Source organism: Schistocerca serialis, chromosome 3, assembly GCF_023864345.2.
Source record: "Schistocerca serialis cubense isolate TAMUIC-IGC-003099 chromosome 3, iqSchSeri2.2, whole genome shotgun sequence".
NCBI classification, from domain to species: Eukaryota; Metazoa; Arthropoda; class Insecta; order Orthoptera; family Acrididae; genus Schistocerca; species Schistocerca serialis.
In genome coordinates this window covers 451525059-451540285 of record NC_064640.1, presented here as the reverse complement: position 1 = coordinate 451540285, position 15227 = coordinate 451525059, and the positions used below count along the sequence as shown (strand labels likewise).

The 15227-nt window shown below is 36.6% G+C and overlaps 1 protein-coding gene across 2 annotated transcripts in view; it reads left to right on the top strand.

The window, feature by feature from the left end:
• The first annotated feature begins 440 nt into the window (after positions 1 to 440).
• LOC126470351 (protein FAM91A1) overlaps positions 441 to 15227 on the top strand; it is a 164085-nt gene continuing 149298 nt past the window's right edge. For both annotated transcript variants that reach the window (XM_050098139.1, XM_050098140.1), the window contains exon 1: positions 441 to 775. In XM_050098139.1, the coding sequence (XP_049954096.1) occupies positions 704 to 775 (72 nt within the window). In that variant the 5' untranslated portion in view covers positions 441 to 703. The remainder of the gene's footprint in view (positions 776 to 15227) is intronic.

The following is a 15227-nucleotide window of genomic DNA, read 5'->3' as shown; positions in this document are numbered from 1 at the left end:
GATTCCTATTGTCCTTCAGTAACTTACGTTCCCAAAAAGGACTATGTTCACTCAAAATGAGGAGCTTAGTTGTTAGTTAACGTGACGACGCCTTGTTAAGAAATGATGTAAAATGCCGCTCTGCCGCTTCTATCGTAACCGACGCCACTCTTTGCTGTACCGCTCTGTCGCTTTGACGCCCGCTGCTCACCGCTCGACTACTCATATCTTAGCCGAGCCCATTTGAGTGTGTCGACAAGTCAGTAATATTTGATACATATACCAACAGTTTCTTATAGGATGTGTCTATATTTCTATACTTTTTTGATAACTTGTGCAGTTTGAGCATGCTACATCGAAAACAATATTTGCAATTATCAATTTCTGCAGTGTAGCGATATCTCGACTACAGATATTCGATATCAGTGTCGATGTGGTTTGTGTCGAGACGAGAGGGTGTGTGTTGTTGAAGCGAAATGTGTACAAATAGTCACATTGGCAAAGCAAAGATTCAGTCAACAGTTGACGGAAGTTTTATTGTCAGGTGAAAATCGGTTTTTGAAGTGAAGTGGTGCTTTTCTTGCTCGGCAGCACATGCGTTAGTTTATTAAAAAAAAAAAAAAAAAAAAAAACAAGTGAGCAGAGTAGTTTACGTTTTGCGGCAATCATTTTTAAATGTATACGTACTTACTGATACCAGCTGTAGCAAGACATTCTTCACAGCATGAACTCCGAAGTAGAGTTCCACATACGAAACAATGATACTTGGGCGAAACTTCCTGCAAATGTTAAGCAGGTAAAGAAAAATTTCATTCAATATTGCATGTTAGTGTTTCCATGTCAGTTAATGCTTGACACTTATTTGATAGTTAAATGTCAGTCCAGTCATGGGATTTGACTCTACATGGTGACTAGAGTTAGTCACTTGGCATGTATCATATTAATCATTTGGAAGAGACCATTTATAATCTGAAACATTTCGTCTCGTTCACAAAAGAAATATACTGTTTTTTATACAAGGTATGTAATGGTAATCTTCATACGTAGAACACTTCTACAAGGATAATGCACATATGTTATTACAGTTTAAGAATAATAAAAAAAAGACATATCCCTAAAACCTAAATCAGGTTGTTCTCATGGGTGATGTAACCTTAGCTTCCTCAATAAACTGCCTGCCCATTAAAGTCAGCCCAGTCACATTTGGTTTATCACCAGTGTCTAATGCTGTTTTGTTTATTCATTTACAAAGAAGTTACTTCCTAGTGTAAAAAGCTAGTGATATACTGTTCATCCATTTCCAAGCACCAGCCGTTACACTAACCCATTAGCTGAAGCATCTGATACTGCTTTGCCGGGTCTTAACGATACTTTAACCATTGAACTTATGTTTTATCTCAGGCTGTGGTATAGATCAACATATCTACACATCTTCTCATATTCACATTTCTTTTCTTAGGCAGCTGACCACCAGATGGGGCTCCTTTCCCCTGGACTCTTGGTTGTGGTGAGAAACTGATCTGTAGTGCAGCCCAAGGTCTAGATTAGGTTGGAAGGTGATAGTTTGCTTGTAAGTTGTCAAAGCTAACAAATGAGAGAGCAGAAATTTTGGTTCTGCTAAGAAACTGACTGGTAACAAAGAGTAATGTTTATGTCCCTACCATATTGAACAATGATGTTGGAGGTCCAATAAGTAACTTTTACCCCAAACTGTCACCTCCCAACACAATGTAGGTTTAGGGCCATGCCTCACATCAATCTCACCACAACCTACATTCCAAAAGCTAATGCAGACGCAAAATAAATGTTGTCAATGTTCTATTATTTTTCTGTTTGTACCTTCGACCATAGATACTAGTAGACTGGCCTTGCTGTGCAGAAGCTATAGGGCTGGTGTGGCTCCAACATAAACCACGTGACTGTTGGCAAAACGTGGTGGGATTTCAAATCAGCAGTCTGCCATCCTATGTTTGTATCGTATTTTCCCTGCATTTCTCAATTGACTGCCAAACGCTTCCAACAAAAAATACTTTTTATTTGCGAAAAATTATTCCAGAACTACATTTGACGTGGATTTGTTCACAGTATCATTTATAAAATCTAACAAATACATCGAATGCCACTCTGGCGCGCAGCAGGACGAAATTACCATAAACTATCAATTAAAGTAAAATGTCGTTAAAATTCTTTTAAACAGTAAGAGTGGGCTCGTGTCAAAACTTTGAACATTGGATTCGCTGTGTTTTGAGCTCTAGTCACTTATAAAAGAAAATGGGATATGGGAATTATGTCAAATATAGGTGCCAAAATTGTCGACTTTAGGAGCAGGTCCATTTTAGGTGTACTTCAAAGGTTCGTTTCCCAATATTTTTACAAAAGTTTAAACTATCAGTTTTTAAAAAAAAATATTTTAGATGAAAGGTGAGACTTTGAAGTTTCAGAAAATAATTTTGGAGCCTACATTTATTTAATAGTATTAGAAGGTAGAAAAAATGCTCTTCATGTGTCGACTATAGGTGCTCTTACCTTATTATAATCTCACTTGAATATACAAATCCTTGCTACCTGTGGGCTATTAAGTGCATCAAAATGAATAATGCATATACCAAAGTGAATATTGTGCACCGTAGTAAAAGATGTCAATTATGACTCCAGAAACACATATAAAATTTCAACTGAAACAGTCGTTACAGCTCTCAATTTAACCAGAGCAGGCCATAAATTAAAAGTTCCAAGAGACTATGCAATGATTTTAATTTTTTACAGGTATTTCTTCACAGTTGATGAAAACAATCTCAAGGAAAACTCTTTTCAAGGTTAAAACACTGTTGTCAACTTCTGTCTTAAGACAGTCATTCTGTGGGGAAACAAACTGCAAAATATTTCCCACAATGAACTGCGACAGTATATAATTTTTTAAGAAAACTATCTAAGGGACACTTTCCACTCCTAATATTGCAAAACTGTACTGACCCTCATCCAGATTAAGAGCTATTTTCCAGGGCACAAACAGGTTAGAGCTCATCTGCCAAAACAAAAACATTTGGCAGTGTCTCAGTACAATAAGAATAGGGGCTCTTATTTTAGAAAAATAATGCCTGTACAGTGATCTGATTTTGTTCTGACACTGTGTGGGATCATGAGGAAATTTTTCCTTGCCTCTGCATAATAATCGTGTGAGCATAAATCAAATAAAACTCCCCTTTATTTAAATATTAATTATTATCATTGCAGTTTGTGAACAATTTGAATAGCTTACTATAAATGCAGCAGAAGACAATAAGTCAACCTAGAGTTTAAAAACTCACTTTTTTTAACAGAAATTTTAGGCTTACCTTTAAAGATAGGAAAAGTTGTTCTTGCACTGAAAAGTGAGGTCTGTTTTCTGCAGAGTTCATAAACTGCCAATGCCATGCACAATGTCACATTTTCATGATGTTTTGCACCAAATTTTGGAAATTGTTGCATATGAATGAAATATATATACCTGTACTTGCTTCACTCAATGTACCTGTACATGCTTCACTCAGAGCCTACTGAATTTTGTATTACAATCTCATCTGACACATCCTTACTACCTGGTGGCTATTACATATCTATAGCAGACACATTTTACCGAAGTGAACACAATCCATTGCCCCAACTACAGTTGACTAAGAATCAAGAAACTGGTTTAAACTTTTACGTGAAACAACTTTTGGGGGTTTGAGTTTCCATAGATAACATGAAAAGAAATATGTGTTGATTCTTTCAAGTGCTTTTCTCATTTTGAATTTATTACACTTTTTTCTCAGTTGCTGCAAGTATTCAAAGGAAACTAACATCTCTTGGGAAAAAATAGTCAGAAAAAATTAACTCAATACTTTATTTCACAACATTATTTTATTTCTTACAAAATTTTATTTCACATGTTCTTTCTCACAACACAATATTTTCCACCAGATTTATTTCTTAAGCCCATATTCTAAGAGGGCAGAACAATGTTTAACAGATAAAAAGATATCGAAGACACTGACAAGAGAATAAATCTAGTAAAAATATAAGGGCCCAAACAAATTAACAACACAACATACAGACCTAGAAGGAATAAAAAATAAAAAAGAGACAGTACATAAATATATATTCTGTTAAGAGCAAAAGCATATCTAGGTTTACATAAAACAAATGAATCCAATTGGTCTGAAAACAGAAGTAAAGTCCAAACATATAATGAAAAAGGCTCTGTGGATGCAGTACGGGCACTTAGAAAGGCTAAGAACTCCAGATACCGGTACCTCTGTCTGTACTTTGTGTGGACATCAAGGTTCAAACATTAATAATAATAAACAACATAACTTTGGCAATTATTAATTCTAATGTAATAGGGATCAGGCATAGAATATTTAATGTCCCTTAAACAGCACAGTTTTTGTGTATAAAATCCTCACACAACGTTTCTGGAATGTTTCTGTCAGAGTCTTTCCAAAATGGTGATTTCTAATTTTAAAATATTCAAATAAAATTTATTTAATTAGAGCATTTCTGTGATTTTCTGTGGGCTCAAAGTCCATAATATGTTCGTTGATGGATTGAAAAACACTACAATCAACATCTGTCATAGCACATGAAACGATTAGTCCAATGTCACTGTCCACTGCCCCACACAAGGAATTTGCACATTCTACACAATGTACTGACTTCAATTTACGCACAATGAATCCTGCTATGTATGCAACAACATTCTGTACATAATTTGACAGCTGTTCAGATGAGACGGCAGGAATGCTGTATGAGTGATCATGAGAGACTGATGCAACATCTAGGCCTAACTTCTCTGAATTACAATTGATAACTGATGTAAATGGGTTAGATTGCATCACATCCAGTCCAGAAGATACAATGAGAATGGAACAATCTGCAGTATCCAAAGTAGATCCAAATTCTGACCCTCTTACCTGCTGATGGATAAGCAATCGTTTGTAGGCTGCTTTGAATTGAGCTGCTGTGGGATTGTTGTTATCACCACCATATCTTCTGATTTAGCTGAAAAATGTCTCTATGTGGTACTGTAGCAATTTATATGTAAGCAAGAAATTTAGTTTTGGTTGAGAGCTGTCTATGAGGGAAACATATAATTTTCTTAGGCTCTGTATACATACAAGAAAGCCAAGGAAACCAGTCTTTCTGTTAGTATACAAAATAGATGGCCCATTAGCCTCAAGTCTCAGCTCCTGAATATATTTTTCCACTTCATCAAGAAATGGTAAAATATGGCCAGCTGTCTGCATTGACAGAGGTGATTTACACCCTTTGGACAGGAGATTCCTACTATTGAAACAATCAAAAAGGTTGTTCATTGTCCTTATAAATTTAACTGTATGTTCACAGCCTTTAAAGTCAGCTAGCTGCAAATCTTTGTCAAGGAATTCTAGAGCATTAGCTACACCACTACTAAATGTTTGCACAGCAATCCTTAACATTCATTTTATGACGATACCTCTCAATGTGTTTTGTTCTTACTTTTGTAGCAGCCTGAAGTTTCTCCACTTTTTGCAGCTCATGTAATTTTAATACATAATCCCATTTTATTGGATTTCTGTTTCCATCAAAAATGACACCTTTCCCAGCTAATGTATTGCGTATTAACTTGAACATGTGACATGGATCAAGGAATGTGCAAACATCATCCTTACATAGAGGGTGTTTAAAAAAAGATTTCATTCTGCACATTGAAAGACAGGCCTTTAGCTTGTCTACCATTGCAGTGTTTACGTGAGCACCATCAAAAGTAACAGAAATTACTTCTACTCCAGCATCATATGTAAATTTCAATGCCTCCTTAAGTAGGTTTGATTTTTCAACAGCACCCAGGCCATTGACTAAAAAGTAACCAATTGGAATTTTCCATGAACCATTAGCAGCAGTCAACATGAATGTTAATGCCTCATTTGCAACAGGCAGATTGTCATTGTCAAGATATGTGCCATAATCTATGTAACCAATAAACTTATTTCCACAAAATTCAACATGCTTCCTTATTGCAATCTCATCAAATGACGTGGCACAAAGTAATTTCTTACCTTTGCTAATGAGTTCCTGACTCTTTATTCTAAGCGCTATTGCTGCTTCTTTACTGAAACCAGGATCCCCATCAACAACACTGTACCATTTTCTTAATGTTCGTGGATGTGGCAGTGATGTTTTAAAATTTTTCCTTGCATGGCTATATGCCTTGCTACTGTAAAAATTGAGTGTTAGAGCAAAGGTCCGAAGAGCTGCTGGATACATATTTGCTTCTTTACCTTTACTGACACGTTGGAGCAACTCTGAAGTACCAGGTGGCAGCATCTGATAGCATAAAGCCACAATCGTTTAAGCATAAGTATTCCAACCTGCAATCAGTCATACATTTTAAAAATGACAGGCATTGTAAATATACTTGCCTTTAGTAAATTAGCTGGGGATTCATTTATAACACGATTATTTTCAAAATTATTTATCAAAGATTTCAAAGACAAGACTTTCTTCTTCATCCCACGAGATGACCGCTGCAAGTTCTTTAACTTTCTGGCTTTGATGCTAATCTGCCATCTTGCTACATCTATCACTTTTTCTGCTATGCCAGGAGTACACAAATCGCTATTCGAAAAGTCCCCAATATACCTGAAACTTTTGTTTTTTGGGGTGTTCGTTTCCATATTGCATAACGTCACTGTAAACAAAACAAAAATGCGTGTTTTGAGGTATAATTTGTGGGCGAAGCATGTCCGAAATGGCACTTAATGTAACGTACTACAGTTCTATTCTAATACAATATTTTACTAACTCGCAGTTGTTACACACATTGTAACAACATTTAGACTTGCAGGCATTGGAAGCACATATTTCAGAAGATGAGGCATCATCTAACGAACGCCTTCTAGTGTGTGATTTACGGAGCTTAGGCCTCTTCGATTTCATATGCTCCGGAAAATCGAAAAGTGTCAGGATAGCATCACTACTTAGCCAATTCCCTCCAGTCTTAGCCCTATAAAAACATCAGGTTTAAAAATGACAGACATTGTAAATACAAATTATAAATATAGATTGTAAATAATAACTAACCTATCAAAACATTTCTCCTCGAAGTGCTTCGAGCAAAGGCGCGTATGTGCAGATGGCGTAAAGTTTTTCCGCTTTAGGGCCTGTATCCAAAGCTGCCTTCGGTTTTCATCCTTGGGGAACCTATGAGTAGGAACGAAAAACAGTTTTACTTACTTCTGTAACCGAATTATCACAGATAATTTCCAAAATGTAGTATGAGTCTGACTTTACAGGCACCACTTTCAACACTTTAATTTACATGATACTCTATTTCAAGTGTAAAAAACATATAAAAGTTACTTCAGCAGATTTCAATAAACGCATCTGCACTATCATAGAAACACTTACACATGAAATGTAATGCCATTTCCCCCGACAAAACGCTGAGTACAGCCATAAGCGCAACACGAAACAACCATGTTTTGCCAACATTCACGTGACTTCAGCCCAGAGATGTTGGAGCCACGAAAATGACGTCAGGGCCAGTCTATTATATTTATGGTCGAAGGCTTGTACACACATGATGTCACATGTCACACCATCATCACATTTTGGATGAAGCCGACATAAGGTATCGGTATATTCAGACACACTGTTAGGTAGTCAGGAATGTGTTGATGATCATCATGATGATGACTGCAGTTTATTCTTCCAAGTATCATTTTCTAATGTTAGGGTTTGACAGTTTAATGCAAGGAAAAAGGAAGTCATGTATACACCAATAGTAATATGGATTATGAGGTGAGTATATGTGATCAGTCATGGCTTTGTTTAAAGGACCATCTTGCTGTTTGCTTGAAGTGATTGAGGAAAACACAAGTCAGTATTGTCAGACAGAGCATGAGCCTTCATCCTGCCAAATCTGAAGTCTGTGTCTTTAAAAAATGTGCTATTGTTTGTCATTGCATTATACCTAACATACAATGGTTTTACGTTTTAAATACTTGGAACATGAAAGTATAATGATACAAATTTGAATACTTATCACTGCACTCATCACACACATACTTGCAGATGACGTTAGGATTACCACCATGCTGCCTCTCTTTCATCTCCATTTCTTCCTGTCAGCCTGTTTGAAAAAAACTGAATTGGCATTCTCTCCTGATGAGTGAGATCTTGAGTTGAGAGTAGTGGCCAGACATTATTATGTTCTTCCAATCTTGAAAAAGTGTAAATACTATGTGATAGAGATGTTGAAATTGTCACATTTTTATGAAACTCTACTCTGCTTTATCAAAATAATCTTTAATTGTCTAGACTGCATTATTTAAGACATAATCCTTGAATTCATTTTAAATGAAGTTATTTTAGTTATCTCTTTCATCTCACTGTATAAATTATTGTACAGTTTTAATCCCTGATAGAAAATGCTGTTTAGGGTTTTTTATTTGTTTTCCATTGGTAAATGTTAAGTTCAGACTGTTTGTGAAAAGTCGTATTTACTCTTATTTTTCATCTTATACACAATGGACTGGTAGATGAATTCACTTGGTGCAATAAAGATACCCAGTGTTTTAAAATATTTCCTTACACAAATAATATTCTGCTCTAGTAACTATATGTTTGCTACATAGTTTGTAGACATCATCATTTATGTTTAATATGTCAGAATTGTCTTCCCTATTTAAGCTGACATTCATGTTCCTTGTTTCTTCATGTGCAGTTTCAATGCATTATTTAGCTACTGACCAGTCATAGACTTATTCATATGCCTTCTCAATTATGAATTCTGGTGCTTTATCAGTGACTATAGGCCTAATGTTGCTGTTGCCATCAAAATTAATTTTCATTTCATTTCTTATATTCTCTGAAAAGTTATTGATATAGATGAAGAATAGAACTGGTCTTAATCTACATCCCTGAGCAACACCGATGTCTGGTAATCATTTCACTAAAAATTTAGTTTCATCTTAAGTGTGGGCTGTCTCTATCTGTGGCACCCTGCTTATGACTGTAACCACTTATTAACCATTCCTCTTATACTTAATGATTCTAATTGGTTTATCATCATTTTATGGTTAATAGTGCCAAAACTTTGGACAGATCTAAAAATATGTCGGTAACACAGTCATCCTTTGCAAGAGTTTCAGTACTACATTTGTAAACCCTTATTATTGCTGATAGTGTACTTCTGCTACCTTGGAAATCAAAATATGATTCTTTAAGAAGTCAGTGTGTCTTTTGTGATTCTTTTTTTTTATGACGAGAGCAGAGAAACTACCTGATAATGTTTAGTATTTTCTGGATTACTTTTCTTTAGTAGGGGCACAATTCATTTTACTGCAGATAATCCAGAAAGATATCATACTGAAAAGACTCATTTAATATTTTTCCTAATGGAGTTTCTATGCTGTCAATTCAGGTTTTCAGAAGAAAGATCAACACCTCTTCTAGGTGGGCTGTATTGTCATCCTAACTGCTTGCTCTGTTGTGGAATACAACATCATTGTGCTGGCACAAGAATCATTGTGGGTGCTACAGCTGCAGGTTCCCTGCAATAGCTGAAAAATAATCATTTATAAAATTTGTTAGTTCCTGTGGCTTTTCTATTAATCTACATCCATGTTTCATTTGTGTTATTGATGTTGTATCTTCCAGTTTTTTGGTTCATGTCACCCTTTATTTTCAGCAAACAGTACCCTCTTAATATATTTGTGTAAATGTGATAATAATTTAGAAACTGTGGATTAGTGTAGTGTTTTTGTAAAAGGTTTGTAGTTAAATTTTTGCAAAAAGCTAGTTAGTTGTAATTATGGTACATTTTCCAAGGCATAGAGGAAGACACTGTCTCTGCTCTAAATGTTTTAACATAAGCTGAGCAGCCCTCAGATCGATGCCTGTATTGGTGCTTTACCTCTGCACTTGGGGCAGTGAAGGCTGGATGAAATTCAACAAGGACAAAACCTCTGTCCTCATGACAGTTACTGACAAAAGAGTTGCACTGCCAGTCACTATTTAAAAAAGCTTTTAGTTGTGTGTTTCTTGTGTGTTTCTCAACACTAATTCAAAACCTGTAGGAACAAAAGGCTTACGAGGGAACCTCCCCATTGCACCCCCCACAGATTTAGTTATAAATTGACACAGTGGATAGGCCTTGAAAAACTGAACACAGATCAATCGAGAAAACAGGAAGAAGTTGTGTGGAACTATGAAAAAATAAGCAAAATATACAAACTGAGTAGTCCATGCGCAAGATAGGCAACATCAAGGACAATGTGAGCTGAGGAGCACCGTGGTCCCTTGGTTAGAGTGAGCAGCTGCAGAAGGAGAGGTCCTTGGTTCGCGTCTTCCCTGTAGTGAAAATTTTACTTTCTGTATTTTCGCAAAGTTACGATCTGTCCGTTCATTCATTGACGTCTCTGTTCACTGTACTACGTTTAGTGTCTGTGTTTTGTGACCGCACCGCAAAACCGTGCGATTAGTAGACGAAAGGACGTGCCTCTCGAATAGGAACCGAAAACATTTGATCGCAAGGTCATAGGTCAACCGATTCCTCCACAGGAAAAGACGTCTGATATATTCTATACGACACTGGTGACGGCATGTGCGTGACATGACAGGAATATGTTGTCGACCCACCTAACTTGCACACCTGGCGAATGAGTAAAAAGATTCTTCTACCTTGCCCGATTTAGGTTTTCTTGTGGACGTGATAATCACTCCCAAAAAAGTGATGAAAACATAAGAGTTTGTCACATAAACTGCAACAAATGAATGCAACAGTTTCACAGTTGCACAGTTTTCCCTGTGCTCTGTCGAAACATATGTTTTTTACGTTTTCAAATGTTTCCGTGTGTAGACTGTCAAATCCTGCATATGTCCAAGCAAATCTGAACATGTCCTGGGATTTTGGAGAGCGAAGTTGATTATGTGTGAGTGCCTGAACTTTGATAATTGTCTGAAAATAAAAAATTAAACTTTTCACTCGAGAGAAGACTTGAACCAAGGACCTCTCGTTCCACAGCTGCTCATGCTAACCACGGGACCACGGCGCTCGTAAGCTCACATTCTCCTTGATGTTGCCTACCTTGCGCATGAACTACTCAGTTTGTATATTTTGCTTATTTTTTTCATAGTTCCACACAACTTCTTCCTGCTTTCTCGATTGATCTGTGTTCAGTTTTTCAAGGCCTATCCCTGTGCCAACTTATAACTAAATCTGAGGGGGGTGCGATGGGGAGGTTCCCTTGTTAGTACAGCACCACTCGAGATGAAGTCCCACCTTCATTACTTTAATTGCTTAAAGCTTCGAGATATAGTGGGGGGGAGGGGGGGGGGGGGGGTGCCGTACACAATGATGTGACAGTCTACAGTAAACATTTTCAGGGCAGTTTCATGCCTTGCAAGGTGCTCCTACTTCCACAAACATTTCCACTTGCAGATGCTAGATGTAATTGGTTGGTTCAACTGCGTGGTGAGCAAATGGAGGCTTTGAAGTCACAGTGAAGTAAATTTCTGTTCTTGAGGAAGCTGAAGTTTTTAGCGCATTTATTGAAATAATTAGCAACATTTTATTTACATTTTGTGTTGGTGACTAATTGGATGATGGGCAGGCTACAAATCCCAAGGTCTGTGGTTCAGTCATCTCTTTTTCTCTGTCACTTATTGCTTCTTCCACTTTGGCAATGATTTGTTAATATGGAAACTACGGAGTTCATATTTAACTGTATATACCTCCGTAACTTGTTGGGTAAGCCAGTTTAAAGGTCAGAGGAAGGTGGTGACATATTACCTCCAACAAGAACATGCCTAATAAAACACTATTGTACTCAACCTGACCTTCAGGTTGATGACAGCTTTACTTTAAAATGCGACATGGTCCATTCTGAGTAACAAAATATTATAAATTACAGTATTTTATCAAATTTGCTAAATGCTTCAGTTTTTCCGTAGTGGGAAAATGACTCTCCTACAACCTTAAATAATCGAAACAGGTATCCATTTAGTATAACAACATTTTACAGTGCGCTATTTTGTGGCGTATTTTTGATCTTGGTTAGTAAAAGACATAAACAGTATAGAAAATAAAAATGTGGGATAAACAACTATCAACATAAACATACAAAACTTTCTTAAAATGATGTCATTGGTGCTGTCTAAAACTGTTTGTCAAAGTTCCCCACAGAAAAAAAAAATGGGTTGGTATGAGATCAGGCGAGCAACTGTGCCACCATGTCCTGTTCATTACTTTGGATGTGTTTCATTTAGTATTTGCCTTGATGCTGAATGAAAGTAGTAACTCAACTATCATGATGAAACCACATATTCTGACATAACATTAAGGGTATTTACAAGAACACCTTCAAAATTTCTTTAAGGATATTAACAAATGTGGCTAGTGAGAGGTCCTTTCAGTAGAACATGATCCAATGATCTACATCCTCATCTTACTCCACAAGTCACGTTATGGAGTGTGGTTAAGAGTACTTCTACAATGACAATTATTTCCCTCCTATTCCTGTTCAATTTGCGAATGGTGCATGCCTCCATATCAGCTCTGATTCTCTTATTTTCTTGGCATAGTCATTTTATGAGGCACATTTGGAAGGAAGTAGTACGTTAGCTGACTCTTCTTGGAACATACACTGTTGGAATTCCAATTCTAGGCCTCTCTGTGATTCACGATACCTCCCTTATATAGTCTGTTGCTGGAGTTTGTTGAACACCGTCGTTATGCAGTCACATTTTCTACACAACCTCATACTGGAAAGTACCACTTTGCATTGGATCTTTCCTATTTCTTTTATCGGTCCAATCCAGTAATGTTCCCAGATTGATGAGCAATACTCAAAAATCAAGCAAATGAGTGTTTTGAAAGCCACTTATTTCGGGGATTAATTACATTTCCTTAAGATTATTCCAGTGAATCTCAACCAGCCATCTGCTGTACACACAACTAGATTTATGTAGTCATGTCACTTTAGGCCATGCTGGACAGTTACTCTTAGTGATTTACCACCATTGCAATCAAACAATAATGCATCTCATAACCTGCTTATGTACAATAGTTTGCATTTACTTATGTGTAGGGTCAACAGCAGGTCTTCCTGCACTTCATGTTGCAATCTTCATACAGGCAGTAGCATCATCCATTAACAGCCACAAAGAGTTTCTAACATTATCTGTTAGATCATTTATAGATATTGTACACAGTAATGACTCTACAACATTCTCATTGGGTATCCTGAACTTACTTTTACCTCATTTGGTTTCACCCTGTTAAGAACATGTTAACTTGTATCTGTAAGGAAGTCCTGAATCTATTCACAGATCTGATCCATTACTTGATAAGCTTATATTTTGTTCACTAAATGACAGTGCAAAACTCTATCAAGTGCCTTCCAAAAGTCAAGGAACATGACATTCACCTCAACACCATTATTTACGGTGCTCTGCAGCCTGTGGACATGTGGAGTAAGCTGAGTGAGACAGTATCTTTATTTGCAGAATCCATGTTGATTTTTATAGCAGAGATTTTCATTGTCCAAAAAGGTCTTAATGTGTGTGCATAAAACATGTTCTATAATTCTACAACAGACTGATGTGAAATCACCAACAACTAGGAAGGATTCTGTACCATCTCTTAATGCATAATGCTCAAATTTTCATGACCCTGGTCCGTGTATGCGCTTTCATTAGTAATCAGTATCATTTTTATGAAAGATCTTTCATCTTGTATGTACATCAACACGAATCTACAAAATTGCCCATTTTTAGAATTCAGTTTCATGCAGTTAGTAATGTAGACTGATGTGCAAAGGATGAAACTTACACTCGTGCAGTAGTTGAAGGATTCTGTGTCAGCAGAGTCAGGCTTTAGATGCAATATCTCACAAACTGCTTGGACTGCTAGAGGTAGCTTGTCATGCCAATTATCTTTTGTTAGTAAATTTTTGAAGTGTTTATCTGTCCTTTATTGTGATATGAACTTCTGATTATGATGTAGTTTGACAGTTTCTTTACCATTCCTACCAAATTCGCCATAAACTGAAAGAATATTGAGTGCTTCTCATACTTTTACAATCTACATACAAAGCAAACACTTCTGTGCACTCTTTCAGGTACCAGGCTGAAAGTTGTTCAGCAATGTTTCCACCTTCAGTGGAGGAGAGATGTATATTACTACCTGCCTTGATCCAAGTAAAGTATGCTCCTGATTATTCAGATATGCAGTCTCTGGTTTGTGGATTATCTGGGATTGTTTTAGCAGTTTTCAAAAACATAAAAACTTAAGGCTAAAGTATTGTTTTCATAAGTAGCGACAGTATTTTTGTTTATAGTACACTACTATGTATGTGGCTCATGTTTTACAGCTAGAAGACACTGCAAGCCCCACTCTCACTGTTGGATATCCCTGAAATATTTTTCCTTTGTTTCCCATTACATCATCCGGGAAATCAGTGATTCTACTCTTATAACATCTCCAACACTGATTCCCTGTGTGTATGTTTACCTGACATTCCTTTCAGTAGCTAAATGTCGGTTGTTTCTGGCAAGTGATGCATAACTGATGCTGTATACTTTCCTCACAAAGCTAATGGTAGGTCACTTAGTAACTACTGTGCTATTATCTTCCCCCTTAATTTTCCAGAGAACAACAGAATTAGTGTGTAGCACTCAAAAAAGATTAATTTGATTACCAGTTGCATCTGCTAACCCAAGTGACTAAAGTTATTTATATGTAGTTTCTTAGTTGGCTTGAACCTATTGAGGTGACACACTTTTTTAGTGCACAGGAATCACATTTGAGAAGGCAGTGATTCAAATGCCTCTTCAACCATTCAGATTTAGGTTTTTCGTGGTTTCCCAAAATTGCAAATAGTTGCCAAAGGATCCAATACTATGGTTTTCTTTCACACACTTCCCCCAATCTGAGCTTGTGCTCTGTCTTTAATTACCTTACTGTTGCTGGGGAGTTAAACCATAATCTTCCTTCAGTTGACTAAAAAGAATGATTGTACATATGATTGATACTTACTCCAGTCTAACATTGGAGCTCTTTCTATGGACACACCATAAGATATTATTCGGTATCTGTGTGTGAATCAAGATGTATGTTTTTATGTGCTCTTCTAAATATCACCAATGCCTCAGTTCATATTTAAGAGAAATCAATGAGAAGTATGAAATTTTCTCTCATTATATTATCAGTTTTGACAGTGTGTGTTCTATGTAGTGCTTTA